Raw genomic sequence first — 25,752 nt, forward strand, 5'->3', positions numbered from 1 at the left:
GCATAGTTCCAAACTACTCTCCAAAATGGTTGGATTCGTTCACAACTCCACCAACAATGCATCAATGTCCCAGTTTTCCCGCATCCCCTCCAACAATCATCATTATTTTTTCCTGTCATCTTAGCCAATCTGACAGGTGTACACAACTAATTTAAATGTTGGGGTAGGTATACTCATGTCTTCCTTGTTTCAAACCCAGTAGTTTATCCACAGTATCGTACTACTCTTTCAGTGATTTAATTTGGTCATGTATACTTATTGTGTATCTAAGTTATATTTTAATATATTTAACATCTACTGGTCATCCTGCCATTTAGGGGAGGGAGGGGGTAAGAGGAAAAATTGGAACAAGAGGTTTGGCAATTGTTAATGCTAAAGTTACCCATGATATATCCTGTAAATTAAAGGCTATTAAAAAAAAAAAAAAAAAAAAAAAAAAAAAAAAAAAAAAAGAAAATGACTGGGGGTGAATTAAACTATATATGCCCTTAGAGCCAGTAATACACTATTGGTACATTATCAGAGTACATCAAAAACAGAGACAAAGATTTTAGTTGACATTTTGGCAGAAAAAAATGGAAACAAAGAGAATGCCATCAACTGGAAAGTTCTTATAGCTAAACAAACTGTGGTACATGAATATAATTGAATGTTAATGAACTGTAAGAAATGACATACAAAGAATTAAGAGAAGCTTTGGAAAATATATGAATTAATGTAGTGTAGAGTCAGCAGAATCTAGAAAATAATCCACACCATGGTCATAATCAAAAAGATTGAAAAACATCAATGTTCTGATTATTTCAGTAAAAAAAACATAAAAGGGGATGATTAACTTATTAGTCATGATAAGGTTCAAGATGACAATTTCTTTTTTTATGTTGAATTTTTATTTTATTTTATATTTTATTTTTATTACAGTTTTTTATTTTCAAAACATATGCATGGATAATTTTTCAGCATTGATCCTTGTGTTCCAAATTTTTCCCTCTCTTTCTCCCCATCCCCTCCTTTAGATGGCAAGTAACCCAGTATGTTAAACATGTTAAAAACATAATTAAATCTAATATATGTATACATATTTATACAATTATGCGGCACAAGAAAAATCAGATCAAAAAGGGGAAAAATGAGAAAGAAAACAAAATGCAAGCAAACAACAAAAAGAATGAAAATACTATGTTATGACCCACAGTCCTCTCTCTGGATGTAGATGACTCTCTTCATCACAAGATCATTGGAACTGGCCTCAATCCAGTGTTGAAAAGAGCCATATCAAAATGATAATTTCTTAAATAGAAATTAAATATTCATGTTTCAAATATTCAGCAGTTCTGGTGAGATATTCCCCATTGTTTTAGCTACTTTTCCCCTTTTTTGCATCTTGGTTTCTGTTTATTAATAGTTGAGGCCATTTTCTAATCTTTCAGGTCTTTGATCCTAAAACTGGGGGAAAAAAAGCTTAAAATTCATTATTGCATTACCAGTAGAAAACTAAATCCCACTTGCCCAAATCCTGCTGCTTTGGCCATTATCCATAAAGACTGTTTGAGGGGGAAACTGTTTCTTAAAATAGCAACCAATCTTGACTAATAAGGATGGACAGTGAAGTATGTCTCCTTTTCAGTAGAAAGATAGTAGACTATGGTTATAGAGTGAAGTATAATTGTCAGACATAGACAATATGTTGGTTTGTTTTGCTTGGTTTTGTTATAAGACTTTAAGGATTCTGTTGAAAGGAATGAAAAGGGGTGTCATTGAGAATTAACAACACTATAAGAAAGGACAAAATCATCAGTAAAACAATTTTCAACTTTCCTAATGTTGCTGAGGGCACAGAAGGTATTGTAGGCAGAGAAACAGGATGCTAAATTTGCAGAGGTAAGAATGTACATAGCATTGGTAGTAGTGGTGGTGGTGGTGGTGGTGGTGAGGATATTGAATCAATCAGTCTGTCTGGAGCAGACTGTATAGAGAATAGTAAGATACGAAACTGGGAAGGTACAATTGCAAAGAATCTTGAATACAAGGCTACAGAGTTTGGCTTTATTTTAAAAGTACTTGGAGAGCTGAAAATTTTTGGCAGGAAAAAATATGATGAAATTGTTATTTTGGGGATATTAATCAGGCTATGGTATTCAGGATGGATTGCAGGTGGGAGGGTGGGAGTTTAGTTAGAAAGCAAAATTTCTGCTATAAAGTTCTGTAGCCTGAACTGAAGTGGTGGTAGCAGAGAAAAAAAGGAAAGATGTGTGAAAAGAGAGAAGGATTCAGCATCAAGGGACCTCGATTCAATCCTGATTCTGTCAGTCATCTATCAATCAACAGATGCTTTACTAAGCACCTATATTTAGATATAGTGGGTGCCTTATTAGATTTAATAAATTGGAGGAGGGAAGAACTCAGAGATAATGATTTATTAAATATAATAAATTACCCACTATATCTTTTTATTTTTTATTAAAGCTTTTCATTTATATATGCATGGGTAATTTTTCAGCACTGACCCTTGCAAAACCTTTTGTTCCAAATTTTCCCCTCCTTCCCCCCATCCCCTCCTCTATCTGGCAGGTAGTCCAATACATGTTAAATATGTTGAAATATATGTTAAATCCAATATATGTATATATATTTGTACAGTTATCTTGTTGCACAACAAAAATCAGATCAAGAAGGAAGAAAAAAACAGAAAGAAAACAAAGTGTAAGCAAATAACAATAGAGAGGGTGAGAATGCTATGTTGTGGTCCACACAAAGTTCCCACGGTCCTCTCTCTGGGTGTAGATGGCTCTCTTCATCACTGAACAAGTGGAGCTGGTTTGAATCATCTCATTGTTAAGCAGAACCACGTCCATCAGAATTGATTGTCGTATAGTCTTGTTGTTGCCATGTATAATGATCTCCTGGTTCTGTTCATATCACTTAGCATCAGTTCATGTAAAGTATCTCCAGGCCTTTCTGAAATCATCCTGCTGGTCATTTCTTCAGAACAATAATATTCCATAACATTCATATATCATAATTTATTCAGCCATTCTCCAATTGATGGGCATCTACTCACTTTCCAGTTTCTTGTTACTACAAAAAGGGCTGCCACAAACATTTATGTACATGTGGGGCCCTTTTCCTCCTTGGAATGTAACCCAGTAGAAACACAGTTTGATTACTTTTTGAGCATAGTTCCAAACTGCTCTCCAGAATGGTTGAATCCGTTCACAATTCCACCAACAATGTATCAGAGTCACAGTTTTCCCACATCCCCTCCAAAATTGTTCATTTTCTATCGTCTTAGCCAATCTGACAGCTGTGTAGTGGTATCTTAGAGTTGTCTTAATTTGCATTTCTCTGATCAATAGTGATTTGGAGCACTGTTTCATGTGGTTACAAATAGTTTCATTTTCTTCATCTGAAAATTGTCTGTTCATATCCTTTGACAATTTATCAATTGGAGAATGGCTTAAAGCACCCACTTATATCATTGTGACATATTTAACATGTTTAGGACTGCTTGCTATCTGGGGGAGGAGATGGAGGGAGGGAGGGGAAAAGTCAGAACAGAAGTGAGTGCAAGGGATAATATTGTAAAAAATTACCCAGGCATGGGTTTTGTCAATAAAAAGTTATAATAATGGAAAAAAAGCACCCACTATATCTTAGACACTGTACTAGGAGCTGGATATACAAGTCAAAAGTGAAACAGTCCCTGCCTTCAAGGAACTTACATTCTTTTAGGGGAATTAGCATGTATAACACACATACATAATATATACAAAAGAAATACAAAGTAATTTTTGGGAGAACATCATTGTTTGGGGTGGGAAAGAACAGAAATAATAATGCTTCTCATGTGAAATAGCATTTGAGCTAAGATTTAAATGAAATAGGGATTCTTTGATATAAAGTGCTGATGGGGTGCTTTCCAGGAGGGGACATAGCATATTTGAGAATGGAATAGCAGGTTTGAGGAACAGTAAGCAGGCTAATTTGGCCTGAGCAACTCTCTGGGCAAGACACTTAAATTCTGAGTGTAAAAATAAGAAGGTTGAACTAGATAGATGACTTCTAAGGTCTCTTCTGGCTCTAAATCTTTGGTTCTATAACATTGTGTGAAGGAAGTTTTGAAATAAGACTCTACAGGTGTCATTTTTCATTGGCTACAAGAAGATAAGGGAATGGGAGAACTGAGAAATGGTTGATATTCTAGGCTTGGGTGAATGAGAAAGTTACAACAGTTTTAGGGACTGGAGAGATGGTTTGGGGAAGAGGGTAAGTTAAATTTTGATGGTGGAATTGGAAATATGGGCCTAGAGTTCAGATGAGAAGTATAGTAGATGAGTTTTCCAAGTGTCGGAGTATAGGAAAAACAAAAAGATGAGGACTAAACTTTGGGATATTTCCTAATTTTAGGCATAGGAGGAAATTAAAGCATAAAAAAAAGTTAGAGAAGAAGCAGTCACAAAGGTAAAACAACAAGGAAAAGAAGTATCACAGAAAACAAAGGAGAAGAGTTCCAAGTTGAGAATAGTGTTGTGTATTGCACCCTGCTCCCCTGGGATACTTACGATGCAATTATCCTTTGATTGATCCTCAACTGTAGCTCTTTGGAAGCAGTATTAATTCCACAATCCACAATTCTATAACATCATTGTAAATGTATTGGTACTTCAGTTAAATGCTGCTGAGACCTATAGTTTGAGGGAACTGGGACTTGGTCATTTTATGCTTTTTCGTGTCTTAGAAAGAACAGTTATAGAAGAGCAGTGAGGATAGAAGAAAGGTTTCAGATATGTAAGAAGAAAACAGATTGTGCAGTAATGGACCTGGGGAACAGACCACTGGTTGGGAAAGTTGGTCTGTTAAAGGGAACAGCAAGATCAGACAAAGTATGTTTCCCTTAGAATGATGAAAGTGTGTATGTGTGTTTGTGTTTATGTGATCAAAGAAGGAGCAAGTGGGATGGGGGGCAAGAATGAAGATGTTTTTAATAAAATTTCCTTTTGCAAGCTGGTGTGCTATAAATGGTAATTGGCATCAGTGTTTCAGGACATTGGTAGGAGTGATTTTCCAGAGTTTTGGGGAGGGGACTTTTGCCAGGTTACTCCCTAAAAGGTAATTTGTACCTCTTGTACCACACATGATTCTGTCACTCACAAGGATTTGAATTTTCCATATGGATTCAAGATAAGAACATAATCTTATTGTGCAAGGAGCAGGATGTGTCTGTGAAGGTTCTGTTTTACTTAATCAAATCCACTGAAAGTTACTATTGTGAAGGGGCTTGGAATTGTCTTGGTTCCCTAAATAGATTCTTAACTTGCCCTTTAGGAGGTTAAGGAACACATCTTATGTTTGGAAAGCATTGTGGTTTATTGGAAAGAACAGTAGACTTAGACTTAGAGTTGGGGGAAACCTGAAACTGAATTGAGATTTGACATTTTGTCACTTTGTGACTGTGGGTAATCCCCTTAATCTTAAATTCTCAAGTGTACTTCAAGTTCCTCAGATTGAAATCTGTGATCCTTACATACAACATCTTTCTAGGCTTGCTTTTTTTTTTTTTAAGACCATAATAAGTCCCCATTACTTTCAAAACTGTCATCTAAACTTCTTTCTGTTCCCTTCTGTGAATTTTAAAAGTACTTCTTTCTCTTTCTCTCTCTCTCTCTCTCTCTCTCTCTCTCTCTCTCTCTCTCTCTCTCCCTCCCTCCCTCCCTCCTTCCTTCTCTTCTTCTTCCTCTCCTCCTCCTTTCTCTCTCTTTTTCCTCTTCTCTCTGTTTTTCTCCTCTTCTCCACATATGCCCATTTCAAAAAATATCTGTCTTCTCCTGTTGCTTGTACCCATCATCTTTCAGTCAGGAGATAGGTAACATGCTTTATTATGGATACATGGGTAGTTATTGCTTTGATCAAAGTTTTTCAATCTTTCAAAAATATTTTTCTTCATACTGTTGTTCTTTTATAACTTTCCTACAGTTCACTCTGTATCTGTTCATACTCTCCAGGAATCTCTGAAATAATCTTTTATATTGCTCAATAATATTCCAATATATTCATATGCCACTATTTCTTCAGCAATTACCTAAAACACCTTCCCAGATTCTAGTTATTTGCTTCCCCTTTTTCCTAATTAATTAATTAAAATTAGGAAATTTGTTTTACTTGTGACTATTTCTTCCCTTGTATTATTCTCTTGTTTAATCTCTATTCCCCTTCCCATCTCTGTCTACTTGACTAAACAGTTAATTTGATGTATTTCAATACCAAGCTGTGACTATACCAAGATGACTATGTATGTTTAATTCCCCTTTTTTTATTTCATATAAGAATAAGATTTGCCTGATGTCTATTTCTTTCAATTATACTCTTTTTATGTACTTTAGTGATGAGAAATAGCAAACTCGACTGCCTTCTTCCTCTTTTCCTTTCATTTCCCTCTTCATAGTCTCAAAATAAAAACAATCTTCTCTCTATGTCCTCTGTTTTTCTTTTTTAATTCCCACAATATCTTTTGAAAACTTTAATATTCTGAAGGGATACTTATTTTTTCTTTCCCTATTAGGATTTTAGAACTACATCATTCAATACTCTACAATTGCTCCATTATATTTACCTTTCTGGATTTATCTAGACTCTTCAAATTTCTTACTCAGTTTTGGTCTAGTCATCAGAAATACTGAAAGTTCTCTTTTCTTTTTTGGAATATTGCAATCCAAAATCTCCTCTCATTTATAAGAGAAACTGCTTGGTCTTATGTGATAATGACTATCATTCTTTGGTATTTGAACAATTTTTTTCTAGATATTTGATTTTTTTTTTACATCAAAGTGTTCTTATTTTCACTATGACATTCTTGGGACTTTTCCTTAGAGCTTCCCCGTCCCTTAGAAGGTGATTAGGAGATTGTTTCTATTTTTAGTTTTCCCTCTAATAGATTCTAATAGATCTGGGAAGTTTTTATTTATGACTTCTTGACATATAGGGCTCAGATTATTTTTTAAATATGGTTTTTAGAGAATCCAATGATGTTTTGTTTAATTATCTATTCTATCAACTTTTATTAATACTTTTTTTTTTTTTTTTTTTTGCTCAGAACTGTATCTCAGGGGAGATACAAATTTAGACTTCTGCTTTAGGGAAGGCACATCACAGTGTGATGGGGGAATGAGATGAAGAAATAACCATGATATGAAATATTGCATAAATGAATTACAGGAGAAGCAGAAAATAAGGGAAGCTTCAGATGAGAGAAGAATCTCAATAACAAAATCTAATGATTCTTGAATTATTTCCCTCTGATCTATTTTCCAGGTTAATTTTTTAAAATCAGATATCTCATAGCTTTTGATTTTTTTCTCTAATTTTTTTTTTTTTTTTTTTTTTTGCTGTCATGGAGTCATTGATTTTTTTTGTCTATTCTAGTTCTTATTCATAGGGTCCATTACTTGGACAAATTCTTCCATCTTATTTTATCATTTAATTCTCCTTCCAGTTCTTTCCTTTTGAGTTTTTATTTCATTTTTAAAAATCTCTTGCTTCATTTTATGCAGGTATTCATTTCTTTAGGGAAAATAGTTTTTTTTTTCATTTGGGTCACTTCTTATCATTGTTATGGAGTTACTTCTTCTGGATGGAATCTCTGTATCTACAATAATTCTTTTTATTAGTCAGAATTTAATTTGATTTATACATCTCTGCAGTTTCAGTTCCTGAATTGAAGTTTTGTGCTAGGCCCCAATTCTGCCCCATGCTACACTTTGGAGGAAGAGTGGCTGGCCCTGTTTGGCCTTACCCTAGGTCCTTTAGATCACTGTGCTGATCTCCTCCTTCTGGGGTCAAATCCCACCCTACAGCTTTGAAATATATAGTGATACATCTTCAGGGCAGCGTGTATAAAGATCATTGCTGTTGTATTTTTGTTCCTTTCCTTGGCCTTTCTGATTATGATAGATCTCTCTCATTTCTCTGGGTCTTTTTGGGGGAGCCTTCATTCTTGCTATCTCTGGACAAAGAGCCTTGCAGACTACATGTATTTCTGATCCTAGGAGGCTGCCAGATTGCCTGTATTAGTACTAGAACAGGATTTTCTGGCATGACTCTTTACTATTGCCCATGCACTTCTAAATGTCTTTTTTGTGTATTTCTGAGGTGGAAGAATCCACTTAATATAATTTTACTTTGGGTTTTTTATTTTGTCTAGCAGGAATTTGGGTTTTTGGTGGAGTGGGTATGTGGGAGCTACATGTTTTGCCTCTTATTTAGGCAACCATCTAGACAAAAGTACAGAGATACAGACGTTTTAAATCTTCCATGGAATCATTCAATCAGTGATTACTGCCTACAGTGGTTGGGGTATTAAACAGAACTGAATGAAGTACAAGGAGCTTAGAGACTCTTAATCATCTTCTTTTATCTTTGTATTCCTAGCATCTAGTATCCAGTACAGTGCATTGTCCATAAATGTTTGTCAGATTAAGAAGTAAAGAGTTGGGCAGGAATTTGGGATTTAGGAAGAATTAGTTTTTGTAATAGGGATCTAGGACTTTCATCCCATCCTTGTAATGACTTCCAATTTCAAGAGTATGTGATAATTGCTTTTAAAAGAGGTATAAAATGCAATAAGATTACTTCTGACTGAACAGGAAGAATAGTTTGGAAAACTGGGAAGAAATGTTTTTGAACCACACCTTGAAGGCTTAACAATCTGTTTCAAAAACAAACAAACAAACAAAAAAAACAACAACAACAACAAAAACCAATCTGTTTCAATAGATAGTGAGAGATGTAAGAGCACTTTAGGCAAAGGACACCAAATTGTTTTTATTGTTGTTATTTTCTTCATTGTGAGATACTTCCATTATGAAACTTCCCTTCCTTGGTGCAGGTATGCAACTTATACACAATATATATTTCTTAATGTTGTTTAGACCACTGAAAACTTAAACAAATTTCCTTTATGGCTATGCAGCCATTATGTTTTAAAGGCAGGGCATGAAAGTCAGAGCTTCCTGACATCAAGTCAGACTCTCCACCTCCTATAACATTTTCCATCTCAGGACAAAAACAGAGAAGTGAACTTTGGAATTGTATGTTAGAAATGGCAGGTTGGGCTGGGGTGCTGGGCATAAAAGGGTAGTATGAAATAAAGGTATATAGGTAGATTTTTCAGGTTCTTTAGAGCCAGATTGAGGAATTTAGACTTTATAAACAAACTCCCCTTAGACCTCTTGCTAGCAGATGATATGAATATGTAGTGCCACATGCCAACCGGTACCATGTTTTCCTCCCTTGCCAGCCATATGCCTCATATTTCCCCCTTTGCCTAGGTTTGACTTCTAAAGACACAATTAAACAAATCATAACAATTTTAGCACAGCAGTAGAAAGTGATTTCTCTATAATTGGCTACCCAAATATTCTTTGGCTGCAGTTACTAAAGGAGAGAAGTTGACGGGAGTTGGAAGAGAAGGGAGTTTGGGTACTCATTCCAGCTTTGCCTTCTTCTCTTGAATCTTCTCCCTATTCTCATTTTACTTATAGTTTTTTTAAAAATTAAAACATCTTTGTGTATATCTCATCCCATTTCCAACTGGCACAGCCTAGCATCATCTTTTTGTTTTCAGTCTCCATGGTTGAAACAGGTGTACCCAGGCTCACCATCAGCCTCTGGTCTTGTTTTATTATTTTCCCATTTTGGGGCCTAGTTAATCACCCATTTCACAGACAAATTCTGGTCCATGTTCATCCTTCAGCTCATTGGTATCTCAAATTATTTAGCACCTTTCAAAATCAATTTTCTCATGTAAAAAATGAAAGGGTTGGATTAGGAAATCTTAAGGTTCTTTCTAGCTCTAATTTATGATTTCATTAATCAACCAACAATAATCCTTAAGTACCTGCTATGTGCCAAACACTGTTCCAGGCATTGGAATGTTGTTGTTGTTGAGTCATTTTTTCAGTCCTGTCTGATTTTTTGTGACCCCATTTGGATTTTCTTGGCAAAGATACTGAAATAGTATGTTCAGATACTTCTTCAGCTCAATCTATAGATGAAAAAACTAAGGCAAATAAAGTAAAGTAATTTGTCCAGAATCACATAGCTAGTAAGTGTATGAAGTCAGACTTGAACTTAGGAAAATGAGTCTTCTTGATTCCAGACCTAGCATTCTATCCACTGAGCCACCTACCTGCCCATGAAAGCCTAGGCAAAGCATTTAACTTCTCATTTAATTAGCCAGAGGAGTAAAATTCTCCTCCTATACCCAGAAAAATTCTCCTGGTTCTGTCTGAACCAGACTAAAAATGTAATTGGGAAAATTTAACAAAATATACACTACAATATAGATAATGTTAATTTGTGGTTTTCTAAGTCAATATGCAGCCCGTGGGGATCTATTTCTATTTGAGTTTGATATCGCTATTCTAGGCAACTTAGGAAGACTCTAAATTGAGGGTGCCTATCTGCATTGACAAGGAAAGTTTCTTCATCATGAAGATATCAAAGAAATACCAAAGAAATCATAGTGGCAATCTCCCTCCTTATCCTTCCTTCACTTTGAAATAAATAGTAAAACATGGTAAGATCATAGAATTATAGCTAGAAAGGACTTCAGAGACTCCTCTAGCTCAACTCCTTAATTTTACAAATGAGGAAATGAAAGTGAGAAAAGTTAAGATCATGAAGGTAATATGAAGTTAAAGGTGGGATCCAGTCCTTCTGCTTCAGCATTCTTTCCATTGTGCTGCAACCCCATTTTACAGATGGAAACAAAAACAAAAAACTAAGCTAGGATTAAAGCACATCCTCTGACTCCAAATCTTTCTACTCTATCATTGCTTCTCCCCCTTTGGAAGCAAAGGAAATTTCAAGTACAGAGAAAGGATCATCCTCTCCAGAAAAGGAGCTAGAAGAGATTCCCTTTAAACTGAAGGAAGGCAGTGAAAGGGAGCTGGGAATCAAGGAGTCTTGCCTTCTATGTTAGGACTGACTCCTTGACCTGTCCCACCTTCCCAGCTTCCCTGTTTGATTCTCCTGCCTGTATACTCTTCCTCTTCATTTTATGGCTTTTTTTCAGAGGCAATCATCTGGTTTCTTGTGGTTCTAGTGCCAAAGGGTCGAGGCCTCCCTTACTTACACACACACACACACACACACACACACACACACACACACCTGTCCATTCCAGACAGACTCCTCAGAGCCTGTCCAGAAGGAGCTTTACTTCAGAAAATGGCAGCTTCCCTTTATCTCATTAACATTAAACCCCAGGCTCTGGGTCAACAGAAGGGTCTTGCACCCACCTCCACCTTTCATCCCCCCACTCTGTTCCTCAATTTCTTTGACTCAGCCATAAGCAGCCCTCCAGTTTCTCGCTTCATCTCTGTTTACAACTTCCACGTCTGTCCCTTATCTGTCTGAACACTCTGTACCAGGAATGTTTCTTGAGTCTTGCCAAGTTTGTCCAACACTCCTCCTCCCCTGATGGATTTTTTGAAATCCCCATTCCCCAGTCAGGAGTTTATTTGTTTTTCCCCCTTTCCCCTTGATTAAAAAGAAACATGCTGCAGATACTTCTTTATACCAGAATTCTATGTCACCTAAGGGCACCCCGTGGGAGGACACTAATTTAAAATGATGAGGCTTATTAAACTATTTGTTGATTGTTAGTCTGCTTTCTTTAGTTTATTTATCTCTTGCTCTCCCTACCTCCCTCCTTTCTTCTCTCCCTCTCCCCTTCTCTTCCTTTTCCTCCTCTCCCCTTCTCTCTCTCTCTTCTCTTTTCTTCCTCTTTGCCTCCTCTTTGGACTTTTTCTCCTCCCTCTCCCCACTCTCCCTCTCTGTGTTCTCCCTTCTCTTACCCCCCCTTCTTTTTCTTACCTCTTTCCTCTTCTTTCTTACCCCTCCCTTTTTCTCTTCCCCCCTCTGTTTCCTCCTCTTTCTTCTCCCTGTTTGCACCTTCCAAAGCATAGTGTAGTAAGTAGGGCACTGGATTAGGAATAGATTTTTAGGCAAGAGTGTGATGCACTCAGACCTGTACTTTAAGAAAAGTCTAGTGGTAACTGATAAAGGATGAATTGAAGAGGTGAGAGTCTAGAATCAGATTGCTCCTGAAGTATTCAGGCAAAAGATGATGGGGAACTCAAATGAGATACTGACTATATGAATGGAGACAAGAGGATAGATATCAGAAATGTTGAGAACTACTTTCCATTTTCATAATGCAATTCTGGATTTTCACTCTCATATTCTGTGAAGCAGCCTGTCTGAAGCAGGATTTAAACTCAGATCATCCTAATGTCAAGTCCAACACTGTACCTAGGGGCACTCCCTATGGCCTCATAAACCATCCAGTCCAATCTCCTCATTTGACATAATAACTAACATTTATACAGCCCTAAAAGTTTATAAGGACTTTACATATATCATATGAGTTGCAGATGAAACCTCTTAAATATATTATCTCCCTCATTAAAATGTGAGCTCCATGAGAGCTGGGGATTGACTTGACTTTTCTGTTTATATCCCTAGTGCTTATCATGTATAATAAGGGTATATGAAATTTTTAAAAATTCATAGTAACCCAACAGGGTAGGTATTATTGTTATTCAGTTTTACAGACAAAGAAACTGAGGCCCAAAGTCTCAATGACTTTCCCAAAATCACACAGAACACAACAGTTGCTAGAAACTGCTTCACAGGCTTATATGGTGGCTCAAATGAGATAATATATGCAAATTCTTTGAAAACTTTAAAATTCTATATAAATATCATATAAATATATAAATATAAATAAATTGTGATTATCTTGTTGACAGCAGTGTGTCCAACAAATGCTTGGTTGGTGTTTCAGGTGACACTTCAAACTTGGATCTTTTCCTCCTTTTTACAAACCCTACAAAAGCAGCATTTCAGTCAATTAATTATTCAATCAACTAATTAGCTGATGATCTCTAAACTCTCTTCCAACTAAAAAGCTAGGATCCTTTGAATCATTAAGAGAGTGTAGTATATGAGTTGGCCATCAGGTGGTGATACAAACTACCAGACAAATGGCCTTTTCAGATAAACTGATAGTTCCCCTCTCATAGCTGATATTGTAGGTATTGCTGGTTTGCTAGATTTGAAACAGTATATGGGAAAAGAAAATTCATTATCTATTTTCAATGTCTGCTCAAGATAGATAGATTTATAGATGTATGTTTATATGTGTATATGTATAATTTATGCATATATCTATACTCATGTATATACATGTACATGTCTATGTATATATCCCATATATCCACACAGGCATGCATGTATTTTTATTGCTATTGAGTTATTTTTTATCATGTCTGACTCTTCATGACCCTATCTGGAGTTTTCTGGCTATAATACTGGAGTGCCATTTCCTTCTTCAGTTCATTTAATAGAAGAGGACACAGGCAAACAAGGTTAAGTAACTTGCCAGGCTCACACAACTAGTAAGTTTTTGAAGTCAGATTTGAATTCATTAGTATGTCTTCCTTATCCAAACAGGGTGCTCTATCCATTGCACCACCAGCTGTCTCATATATTTGCATATATGTATATATGTATACATATAGGAATAAAGTTGTTTACACACATGTATATACACACATATGTCTATATGTAATGCATATAATATTTCTAAATGGTTATATGTATGTATATCTAGCTCTGTCCATCTATTTTTCTAACATTCCATGCATGTGGAACTCCCTGGATATGGATAGGTTCTATAGGTTGTTTGTGCATTTGCTTGTCATAATCTGAACAACATTATTTTTCGTGGACTTGATTTTTCCTATATGGATGGTTAGGAAAATTATGAACCTCATTTAGGGGACAATAATATTTCAGAGCATAATGAAATGAACACAATATTATCTGCATGTATTTATAAAATAGGGACAATAGACCTCATTGAAGGGATTGAAGGGAAATTTAGAACAAATAATATCTATCAAGTACTTTTTAAACCCCAAAATGCCATATGTATGTCAGGTATTATTGAGGAAAATTAGCTACAGAAAATTTAAATTAAGGCAAGGAATTAGGCAAAGAATTAGATTCCTGATCTCCACCAAGGCATATTACTTTTCACTTTTAGTCTGTATTCATTTAATATGTTCATTCATCAACACACACAAATGAGTTTTTGGGCAATGCATTGTACTATACATTGTAGGGATACAAAAATGAATAAGGATTTTCCATAATGGAGCTCACAATCTAGTAGGGGAAGTGAAGTAATAAAATTTATAAAAATCAATGATAAAATACAGAACGTGAGATGCAAACAAAGTATCATAGGCAGTTAGATGGTGTAGTAGAGAGAGTGCTGAACTTTGGGTCAGGAACATCTGAGTTCAAATCTTTTCTTGGTCACCTACAGCTGTGTGACTCCCAAGCAAATCATTTATCCTATTTCAGCTTCAATTTCTTCATCTCTAAAAAATAATATCTATCTCATTTGGTTATAAAACCAAATGAGAGAAAATATATTTTGTAAACTTTAAAGTGTTATATGTTAGTTATTATTGGTTATTATAGGCATTCAGAAGAGGAAAAGGTAATTTAATAACCTACTATGTACTTTTTGAACTCAGTTCAATAATCACTTATCTAGTAACTTCTATGTACTAGGCCTTGTTCTAAGTGCTCGAGTAATACCAAGCAAGCTCTGTGCCTTCGAGGAATTTTCCTTCTATTGAGGCAATAGCAAAAGGTGTGCTTTAAATGTTTAATTATCAGCTCTCCAGAAAAGCAAGATATACTTTTAAGTTTAATCTGTATTATTAACCTTTTCTTCCATAATTTTTAAATCTAAACAGTCAACAAAACAATAAATCAAGTCCTGATCTATAGTAACATATTGAAAATTTAACAGTCTCATCATAGGAATTGGTTTGAACTGACTCTAGCACATCTCTGGATATAGTATTATACAGTGAAGGATATGTATATATGTAAAATATGCAAAATAATATAAAGTAATTTTAAGAGAAAGAAAACAAGAACACAACAACTGAGAGCATCTTGAAAGATCTTATACAAGACTTGGTTCCTGAGCTATGTTTTGAAGGAAGCAAGGGATTCTTCCAGATAGAAGTGAATCAGGAGTGTATCCCAGTCAGTCAGTTATTAAGTTATTAATTAACAATTATTAAGTACCTTCTTTGTGTCAGGTACTGTGCAAAATTCTGGGGATACAAGGAAAAGAAAACGATATCCTGCCCTCATGGAGTAGTGGAGCTATGTCCAAACAAGTTCTGTATAGGAAAAATTGGAGATAATTAATGGAAGGAAGACATTAGAATTTGGCATTTTCACTTAAATCCATTGCAGGAATTTATCAATGAATCCCTTTCTTTTCTTCCTTCCCATGTCATCTTTTCTTACCTCCAAATTTCATCTTTTTTCTGTTCCCTCCCTTATGGACAGTGGAAATAGACATGGGGTTCTGTTCAAATCTTGGTTCTGCTGCCTTCAGCCCATGTGACATTGAATAAGCACTTAACCTCACTGGAGCTTCAGTTTCCTTTTCTGAAAAATGAGATCAGTGGATTAGATGGCCTCTCCTTTAGCCCTAAAATCTGTATTCTTGCTTTCTCTTCCTCAGTCTCATATTCTCCCTCTCATCTCTTCTCTAGGAGATCATCACCTCTATACTGCTAAGTGGGCGGATTGGGCCCAACATCCAGCTGACTGACTGCTATGGCCTGAGACTGAAACACATGAAATCCGATGAGATCCACTGGCTGCACCCTCAGCTGACGGTGGGTGAGGTGCAGGAGAAGTATGAGTGTCTACACGTCGAAGCTGAGTGGAGGTAGGAGAGAGAAGCAAATCCTTAGGATAGACATGGGAAGCTGGGTGGTGCCATAGTGCACCTGGAGTCAGGGAGACTCATCTTTGTGAGTTCTAATCTGGCTTCAGATCTTTATTAGCTGTGTGAACCTGAGCAACTCATTTCACCTTGTTTATCTTAATTTCCTCATCTGTAACATGAACTGGGAAAGGAAATGGCAAACCATTTCCTCTGTATCTCTGCCAAAAAAAATCCAAATGGTATCGTGTAGAGTTGGACATGATTGAAAATGACAAAACAATAATAGAGTAGAGAATGTGTTGGAGTGGACTGCCTGGAGGTCTAGGGAATTCTCCACCATCCCCATTCTTTCTCTGAGACTCTGAGATAATAGATGCACCACAGAAAGAGGATCTGCTTGGGAAGTCCTAGTCTAGAAGTATTCTTCCTGGTCCATAGACCTAACTTCAAAATCAGAAAGAGGCAGGGTGGTCCAATGGGTTTGGACCTGTGTTCAGATCCTGGCTCTGCCATTGATTTCCTCTGTAATCCTAGGCAAATCACTCAACCAATCTGGACTTCACTTTCCTCATCTAGCAAGAGAAGGAATTTGCTTACATGGATTAATAATAGCTAGCATTTCAGACACATTAAGTGCATGACTCTGAATAAGTCACTTAAACTTGCTGAGTTTCGGTTTGTTCATCTGTAAAGTGGAGATAATAATTCTAATACATCCATTTCATGGAAGTGTTGCAAAGCTCAAATGAGGTGAAATGTGAAAAGTTATTTGAAAATTTTAAATTACTTTATGTTGGTTATTATTATTATTATTATTATTTGAAGTGGTCAAAAAGGCAATCACTATGTAATAGGGTAGGTGCTAAAGCAGAATATGGGATTCTGACTATGTGATTCTCATCTTTCTGAACCATCACTGGGTGATAAATCCAGCCCTGGAAGGGATCTCTAGTCTGACCTCCTCACTTGATAGGTGAGGAGACTGAAGCCCAGAGACATGAATGATTTGCCTAAAGTCATACAGGTAGCAAGTGGAAGAGTGGGCTATGAACCCAAATTCCGTTGATTCCATAGCTCTTTTCACCATCCTATTTTGTCTCCATGGGAGGGAATAGGCTTTGGTTAAGAGTTCAAAGAAAGCCCCGTACAGCCCAAGGAGGACCCATGAGTGCCAGGCTGCTTGTCTGCCTCTGCCCCTCCTCTGCTGGCCCCTTTACCCCCTTCAGGCACCAGCTGCCCTAGCCCAGACCAGAGGTTCTGAATTTCCTGCCTCAGGTATGACCTGCAGATCCGCTACTTACCAGAGGACTTCATGGAGGCCCTGAAAGAAGACAGAACTACATTGCTTTACTTTTACCAGCAGGTGAGGCTTTTAAAATCCTGAATCTCATTTGTTCTTTCTTTGGGAGCAGGGGTGGGGGAGGGGAACCAATAAAAGCCAGCATTTACAGGGAACTATTCCAGGCAACTCTATAAGGGCATTCCTGGCCTTATTTTCCAGATTCCCTACTCTGCCTAGGTTGGAATCCTAAAATGTTAGAGCTGGCTCCCAGGCAGCCTCCATGCTGTCATTGACCTATATCCCTAGTTTAACCCTTTATTCAAGGTTATCACTATCACTTTTGTTTTCCTGGGGAACTTTGTTGCCTGGAAGATTAAGCTCTTGAAGAAGAGAAAAGAGATCCTAGGAGAGAGAATTTTTTGTTTTAGGGTATATCACAAGGCAGTGCCAAAACCAAGATTGAATATTTTGCTCTCAATGAGGGTAAAGAGAAAGAGATTATGTGTTGGGGTCCATATTCTATTTCCACATCTTTCCATTGGCTGTTTTCCATGTTTGGAACACATTCCTTCTCTGCTGCTTAGAATTTCTTATTTTCTTTAAAGCTCAATTGAAGTACCCCATCTTACTTGAAGCCTTTCTTGATCTTCCCAGCTACTAATGCTCTCAATACCTTATCATAGTTTGCATTTATTTATGTATATATATATCCTGTCTCCTCTGATAGAATGTAAATTCCTTTTTGACAGGGCTGTTTGTTTTTGTCTTGGTATACTAGTCAGTACCTAGTATATTATATATATTAACATTTAACAAATGCCCATTGATTGATTGATGTCCATTTTTTTGCTCCACAGCTTCGGAATGACTACATGCAACGCTATGCAAGCAAGGTCAGTGAAGGCATGGCACTCCAACTGGGCTGTCTGGAGCTCAGGTATGTGACTTCTGTTCTCTTACTAGGACATTATCTGGGTGAGAGGCAGGTACCATGGACAGTGACTGCCCATCTCTTCTTGGTTTCCCTATATGTAGTTAATCTAGACTTTTTTCCAAAAGCCAAAGAAAGGAAACAGGAGAGAGAAGTAGTAGAAAATCTGAGACTTGGGTACTAAGACTTGGCTGCTTGATAGTATACATTGAATTGTTTTTTTGTTCACTCTCCCTGCCTCCCTCCTACATTTAGCTGTAGTTTCTTTGTTTATTCCTTAGCACCTAGCCTTAAAGTGTCTTGCTTCCTACAATCAACCTGTCTTATCTACCCAATTTTCTAGCCTCATTTATAAATTATTCTGAGCAGGACAATTCCACTCTGGTGGAATAGACCGATCCCTGGCCTGGGGCAGGGGAAAGGGGCAGAAGACCATTAAGTGCTTCAGAGACCTTGGGCAGGTAATTTCACTTCTCTGTATCTTAGTATCCTCACCTTCACAATGGAAAGGGTTGGACTAGATGAATTCTCTGATCTCTGATATTCTATTCTTAGCTGTTCATTCACTGTCTGAATGCCTCTCCATTCAGTTGTCCTCCTTTGTCTTCACACCCAGTTGTGTCTAGACATTATCCTCCATGGTGACAGAGACAGAACAACATTGTTACTTAGCTACATTTCCAAGTTAGTACATACCTTATTCAAGGTTACCTCAGCCTGCTGCAAAAAGAGTCAGAGAATGGGGGTGGCATTGGAAAACTACTCAGCTCTCTGGCCATTCTAAATTTGGGGGAGATTCTTGGGAGTCCTTACTATCCTACTGACTTGGAGGGTCAGTAGAGAATTTTGGCTTTTGTTCTATAAAACAGAGCGCAGGATGCCTAAAGATGACCATGAGAGTAGAGCAGGAAGAGACCTTAAAGTCCTTCTCCTTTTTTATCCTTATTTTACTGATAAGGAAATTAAAATCCGATAATGTTAATGCTTTGCTTAAAGATGCACAAGTCCTAAGTGGTAGAGCTAGATTTCAACTTATATCTTATGACTTCAGATCCAAGATTTTCAACTCCATACTGGTGGATGATTTGAACTTTCCAGAAGTCCCCAGAGAGGGATAAATGTTGAGGAGAGTAGAGGATCCCCTCAATTGTTCCAGCATGCCAAGAAGTGATTGCTGGCTTTTTGCCCCAAAGAATATAGGATAGAGGGCATTTGTCCTCCAAGGATGGTATGTTTGGCCTTCCCCATCATTTCTCCTAGAATATCTTCAGTATGGTACCCATTTAGCTAACCAGCCATAAAGCAGTATAATCAGTAAGTCAGCTCCCTTTCTACAGATTGATACAGACTCTCCCAAATTGCCAGTGATCTCTTAATTTTTCTATCTAATGGATGGTATTAATCTTCCTTGACCTCTTCGCCAATTTGACTGTATTACTATCTTCTCCTCTAGCATGCTCTTTCCTTTCTGTAGTTTTGTGATCCACCTCTCTTGTTCTTCCTACCTGTCTAACTGTCTAACTATTGTTAAGTCATCTTCCCTTTTCTCTTTGTTATTTTTCACTTGCTGATCTCCTCAGATCCTATGGATTCTTTTATCATCTCTATGCAAATTACTTCCAGATCTATACTTCTAGTCCCAGTCTTTCTGTTAAATTCAATTAAATTCTGCATTCCAAACTGCCTATTTGGACATTTTGAAATGGATGTCTCAAACTCAACAAGTCCAAACCAGAATTCAGTGTCTTCCGTCCCTGTACCTATTCCCTCCCCCATCCATTGCCTTCTAAAATGTATTACTAAAAAGAGTACCAGCATCCTCTCAATCAGTCTCTAAACACTCTACTCCCCAGCTACATTGGCCATACTGTCCAAGCCTATGTATTACAATGTTCCACCTCTTGCCTCCATGCCTTTGCATTGACTGTCCCTATACCTGAACTGCTCCCCTTCCTCATTTCTGCCTTTTATCCATGTCTTTTTGCAAAACTTAACTCTAATACCATTTTCCTCACCCATTTCTCCGACCCATTGGTTGAGTGATTGATATCAGGCCTATAACTCTTGCCTCCATCTCCATTACTTGAAAAGTTTACAATAACCCAACAGCCACTGCATTATAGGTATTTTTTGTCTTGGAATGAATGAAACATGATATTAACTACCTTACTGGGTTATGTTAACACTAGTTCCTAGAAGACTACATAGGTTCAGACGTCTTCTCTGCCCCTTATTATTCAATTATTATATAATCTTGGGTGAGTTTTTCAATGTTTCTGGACCTCCGTTTTTGCATCTGTAAAAAGAGGGAGTTTGGTTAGGCAACCTTTAAAGCCTCTTCTAATTTTGAAGTCTATAATCCTATGTAAAATCTTTTTTTCAGGCGAGATTAAGCTAATTTATATTAGCCTTTGCTTAGTTAATTATGAACCATTTGTATTAGGTGCTGGGGTAGGTGAAAGGGATTGTCCACAGGGCAGCTAGATGATGCAGTGGATAGAGCACCAGACTTGGATCAGGAAGACCTGAGTTCAAATCCAGTCTCAGATACTTATTAGCTGTATGACTCTGGGTAAGTCACTTAACCCTGTTTGCCTCAGTTTCTTCAAAATGAACTAGAGAAGGAAATTGTAATCTACTTCAGCATATTTGCTAAGATGATCCCAAATGGGATCACAAAGAATCAGGCGAGACTGAAACAACTGAACAGGAATAACAATAATCACAAATATTGACTGTATTTAACTAGCTCATCATCTATGAAATTTCCCCTTTTTCTTTTCAAGTAAAATTTCAATTGCTGATCTTAAAAAAGTATATTATGTATGTATGTAAGCATATATACATTTGTGATTATTGCATATAATTTGTCTTCATGTTCCTCTCTCTTTCTTGTCTTCATGTTCCTCTCTCTTTCTTCTCCCTGACCACAAGTTAGTATTTGAAACTGGAAGTTCCTATCCACAAACTTGAGTTCTCCATTTTCTAATGATTAGATTGACTTTGTCCAAGTTTTAAAATATAATTTAAACATTAAATAAACTGAGTAAACAAAACAATAAACTCACTAGAAAGTACACAAGGGATGTGTTGATTTAGAGACCTTGAAAGCAATGACTAATCAGTTCCTGTTTCCAGAGTGATTAGTTTTATTTGGATCATATCAGAGATAAATTTACACTTTTATTATTATATGTGACTTTTTCTCTGTTGAGATTTGATTGATTTTAGGTGATTCTCCAGATATATATATGGGTGGGTAGGATATGGAGTGCTTCTTCAAATAAACAAATATGAGGAAACTCAAAGGAGTCATTGGGATGTGATAGAGTTTTAAAAGAAGATAGAGGTTTTGCAAGGGTCAATGTTGGAAAAATTACCCATGCATATGCTTTGTAAATAAAAAGTTTTAATGAAAAAAAAAATAAAAAGAAGATAGAGTTTGGAATCAGAGAGACCTGGTTTCATATCACAGCTCTTTTAGTTCCTTGATTTATGACCTTAAGTTAAAATTTTCTGTGCCTGAGTTTTCTCCTTTTTAGAATTAGAGTTGGATGATGATCTTTGAGGCTTCTTTTAGCTCAAGATCCTATGATTCTGTTATGAAATTTTAAAAAGAAACTCAGTTCTGACAATTCAAAATGCATTTAGATGATTAGGGAGAGGGGAAAGGGAAAGATGAAGAGAGTAAAATACTTTATATAAACCTATATTGAAAATTTTAAAACAAACAAATCCCTAGAAATAGTATGGAAGGGTGCTTGGCTTAAAATAGGTTCACAATAAATACTTCTCATTCATTCTTTCATCCTATAAATATATGAAATATTACTTTAAAATTTTATCTTGAGTATTTTATTTCAAAATACATGCAAAGATAGTTTTTAAAATTCACCTTTGCAAAACTTTGAGTTCCAATTTTTTTTCCTTCTCCCCCTCCTCAAGAGAGCAAGCAGTCCAATGTAAATTAAACATGTGCAATTCTTCTAATTGTCATTCTGCACCAGAAAAATCACATAAAAAGGGAAAAAACAAGAGAAAGGAAAAAAAACCCCAAAAAGCAACAAAAACAAAATGTGAAAATACTATGCTTTGATCTACTTTCAATCTCTGTAGTTCTTTTTCTGGATGTGGATGGCACTTTCCATCCCCAGTCTAGTGGAATTGCTTTGAATCATTTCATTGTTGAAAAGAGCCAAATCCACCACAGTTGATCATCACAAAATCTTTTTGTTACCATGTACAATGTTCTCTTCACTTCATTTATTATCAGTTCATGCAAGTCTTTTTAATCTTTTCTGAAATCATCCTGCTTGTCATTTCTTATAGAACAATATTTCACTACATTCATATACTGGAACTTATTTAGCCATTTCCCAACTGATGGGCATCCACTTAGTTTCCAGTTCCTTGCCACTACTAAAAGGGCTGCTACAAACCTTTCTCCCTCCCCCTCTTTTATAATCTCTTTGGGACACAGACATAAATGGCATATTTCAATGAAAAAAATTAATGGAGGAAGAATGGGTAATCAACAGTATGTGTTATTCAAGTAATTACCCTGATTAGAGAAAATGGTCCATGGATTTGACTGCCAAATAGCTAGGGAACAGTCTCAGAAAAACTTTCACCTCAGAAGAAGGCCAGAGTAAGTTTGTACTCCGATTTGAATAGTGATTGATGACAAATAGAGATCAGGAAGAAGGAAGCAGTTTAGGTCAAATGATACTTTTTATTAATGTCATGCCTTAATTACATTCATAGTTTTATGGCTATTTTTAAGATAGCATATTTTTAATAGAAAAATTATAATTGAGCATTTTATTGTGATCATTTTTCTCTGTTATTAATATTTGAGAATGGTATAATTAGTGGGTCTTTGCCCATCCCCAAGTTCCCATCAGCCATTGTCTTCCTCTGCTCTGCTTTCCTCCAGCCTTCACCCATTCGATGTTTTTTATCTAGGTGAAATATAGTTGAAATGAACATCAAAAGCTGTCTTTAAGAGATCAAAAAGTCACCAGTCTTATAGACAGAATGGCTTGAGGTGGGAGGGTGGGGAGAGAGAAAAGGGCAAGTTCGTAAGAGTCTTTCTATTTTGGTCTTTTCTCCATTTTCCATTGTTGTTCAGTTGATTCAGTCATACCTTGCTCTTTATGATCCTGTTTGTGATTTTTTTGGTAGAAATATTGAAATGGCTTGCCACTCCCTTCTCCAAGTTCATTTTATAGATGAAGAAGCTGAGACAAATTGTATAAAGTAACTTGCCCAGAATCATATAGTTACTGAATATCTGAGGCTAGATTTGAACTCGGATCTTATTGACTTCATCATGGAGCCATCTAGGCTGTCTTTCAGTCTCTGTTATTCACTATTTCATTCTCTCTTCTGACTTTGCCATTTTCCCCCCATTTAAATACAATAGTAGAAGCAACTGGAGATGTTTAGTCTGGAGAAGACAAGCTGCGGGGAGGTCATGGCATTGTCATGGCATGACATCGAAGGGCTGTCCTGTAGAAGCGGGATATGTTCCATACTATTTGGTTCCATGAGCAGACCAATGGGAAACTTGTTTTGGCCCAATATAACAAAGACCTTTCAAATAGTTGGGGCTGTGTGAAAGTAACAAGGGCTGCTTTGTGGGGTAATGAGCACTTCATCAATGGAAATATTCAAGCAGAGAATGACTGTCAATTAGAGATACGAAAGAGGAAATTATTTTGGGGTAAGAGGGTGGACTCCAAAAGTTCCTTCTAATACTGAGTCCATGATGATTGTCATCTCAGACAAACTTCCTACTGTGGTTTCACTATTTCCCTTTTTTATGTGAAATTTTTTTTTTATTGAATTACATGTGAATATAGCAAAAGAAGCTATGTGAGGCTCACAGAAAAGCAGAAATTACTGGATATTACTGGGATTACAGGCATTGGTCTCTAAAATAAAAATTGTCAGGTGGAAATGGGGACAGCTACTTAGATGAGTTATATGACCAGGAAAGGTCATGGTTATATCATCAGCTGCTGTTTCCTTGGCTTCTCTCCACAGAAATGAACAGCCCTGTCCACTGGGATAATCCAATTTTGGGTAGGACCTAGAGGTCCTTAATATATTGAGGGCTGTATATATGCCTAGGTGGGTATATGTTCTGGGGCTCTCTCTAGCAAAGTGAAAGTCTAAGTGCCCTCCCCCACAGAAGGTAAAATCAGCTTTGAAGAGAATAAGAAACATCAGAAGACATAAAGCCTAAGAGGGTTGAGAGGAAGAGAAAGAAAAAGAGGGAATTTTACCTGCTTTTATCTTTACTTATATTTAGATTTTTATTCTGAATTTAACAAACACTAAATAAAATGGACATTTGCATACACTCATATATCAGAAGGAGATTGTATATGAAGCTATAAGTATCTATTATATACAGCTTCCTTTTCTTTGTAAGTATATAAGTTCAACTTGTGTTTTTCAAAGCTATCCTTTTTGTCTTTGCTCTTTCTGGCTTTTTTTCTGTTTTTTTTTTTTTTTTTTTGAAGTTAAAAAAAAGACTCCCCTGCAATCCTCCTTTCTTTCTTTGCTCCCTTCTTTTCTATTGCTACCTCTTATTTCCTGCCCACCCACCTTTGGAAAAAAAAAAACATAAAAACAAAGCGCTTCTAACAACTATTATCAAGCAAAACAAATTCCCACATTGGTTACATATGAATATATTTACCTGCTTCTCCTTGGTGATAGGAAGAAGAAAAAAGTGTGTGTGTGTGTGTGTGTGTGTGTGTGTGTGTGTGTGTAGGAATCTCAACTCTTTATTCACACCAAATGACAAAAATGCCTCTTCTTCCCCTGCCAAATGGCTCCTAGAGCTACTATCTATACATCTAGTCACAAAAAGTAGGGGTCTTGCACCCTGGTGTTATAGGCAAAGGATCTAGTTTTAGGAATGGCCCTGGGGAGGGTTTTTTTGGAGCTCTGTAACTATTTATTCAGGGTTTTCCCAGGTGTTTGGGATTCCGCTAAGCCAATATATATAACTGCAAATAATTTAATTACTGTGCCCTCGTCTAGTAGCCACTATCTATTTTATTTTTGACTCCTTTTTTTTCTACAGGAGATTCTTTAAAGATATGCCCCACAATGCCCTTGACAAGAAGTCCAACTTTGAGCTCTTGGAGTAAGTATCTACAATCCTTCCCTACTGTCCCCATTTTGTCTCTTCATTTTCTTTCTTCCCTTCTACTATTCCCCGATCCATAACTTTTATTCCATTTCGTTGAATTAAATTGGGAGATCTAATCATTTCTGGACTAATTGGGACCTTAGTCCCAGCCTTCCTATTTATTTCTGATTGGTCAAGAAGCTTTGGGTTTGAGAGGAATTGCCATTGGTTGATTTTTTTTCTAGGAAGGAGGTGGGGCTGGACCTGTTTTTCCCAAGGCAGATGCAGGAGAATCTGAAGGTGAGGAGGAGAAGAAAGGAGTTGGCAGGGGAAAGGAAAGTTGGAGGGGGCATTTAGGGGCAGACTGGTCCATAGAAAAAAGAAAATGTTCTCAGCTATGATTTTATGTGATGTCATATGTTTAAATTTGTAAACTAAGGGTAATAAAACACATGTGACAGGGGAGGGGCCACAGGAAAGTCTGTCAGATACCATTTAAAGTGTAGCAGTCGGAGCTCCCCCTATACTATGTTCTTCTCCATAAGACCATAGAAGGAGGG

At 36.7% G+C, this 25,752-nt stretch overlaps 1 protein-coding gene across 5 annotated transcripts in view; it reads left to right on the forward strand.

Annotated features, from left to right (window-relative positions):
• Positions 1–25,752, forward strand: part of PTK2B (protein tyrosine kinase 2 beta) — a 167,445-nt gene that overhangs the window by 105,617 nt on the left and 36,076 nt on the right. For all 5 annotated transcript variants that reach the window (XM_012539814.3, XM_003757786.4, XM_012539817.3 and 2 more), the window contains 5 exons: positions 15,654–15,832; positions 17,108–17,195; positions 17,972–18,051; positions 25,145–25,207; positions 25,438–25,492. In XM_012539814.3, coding sequence (XP_012395268.1) covers positions 15,654–15,832; positions 17,108–17,195; positions 17,972–18,051; positions 25,145–25,207; positions 25,438–25,492 — 465 coding nt within the window. The remainder of the gene's footprint in view (positions 1–15,653; positions 15,833–17,107; positions 17,196–17,971; positions 18,052–25,144; positions 25,208–25,437; positions 25,493–25,752) is intronic.

This window comes from Sarcophilus harrisii, chromosome 2 (assembly GCF_902635505.1).
Source record: "Sarcophilus harrisii chromosome 2, mSarHar1.11, whole genome shotgun sequence".
Lineage (NCBI taxonomy): Eukaryota > Metazoa > Chordata > Mammalia > Dasyuromorphia > Dasyuridae > Sarcophilus > Sarcophilus harrisii.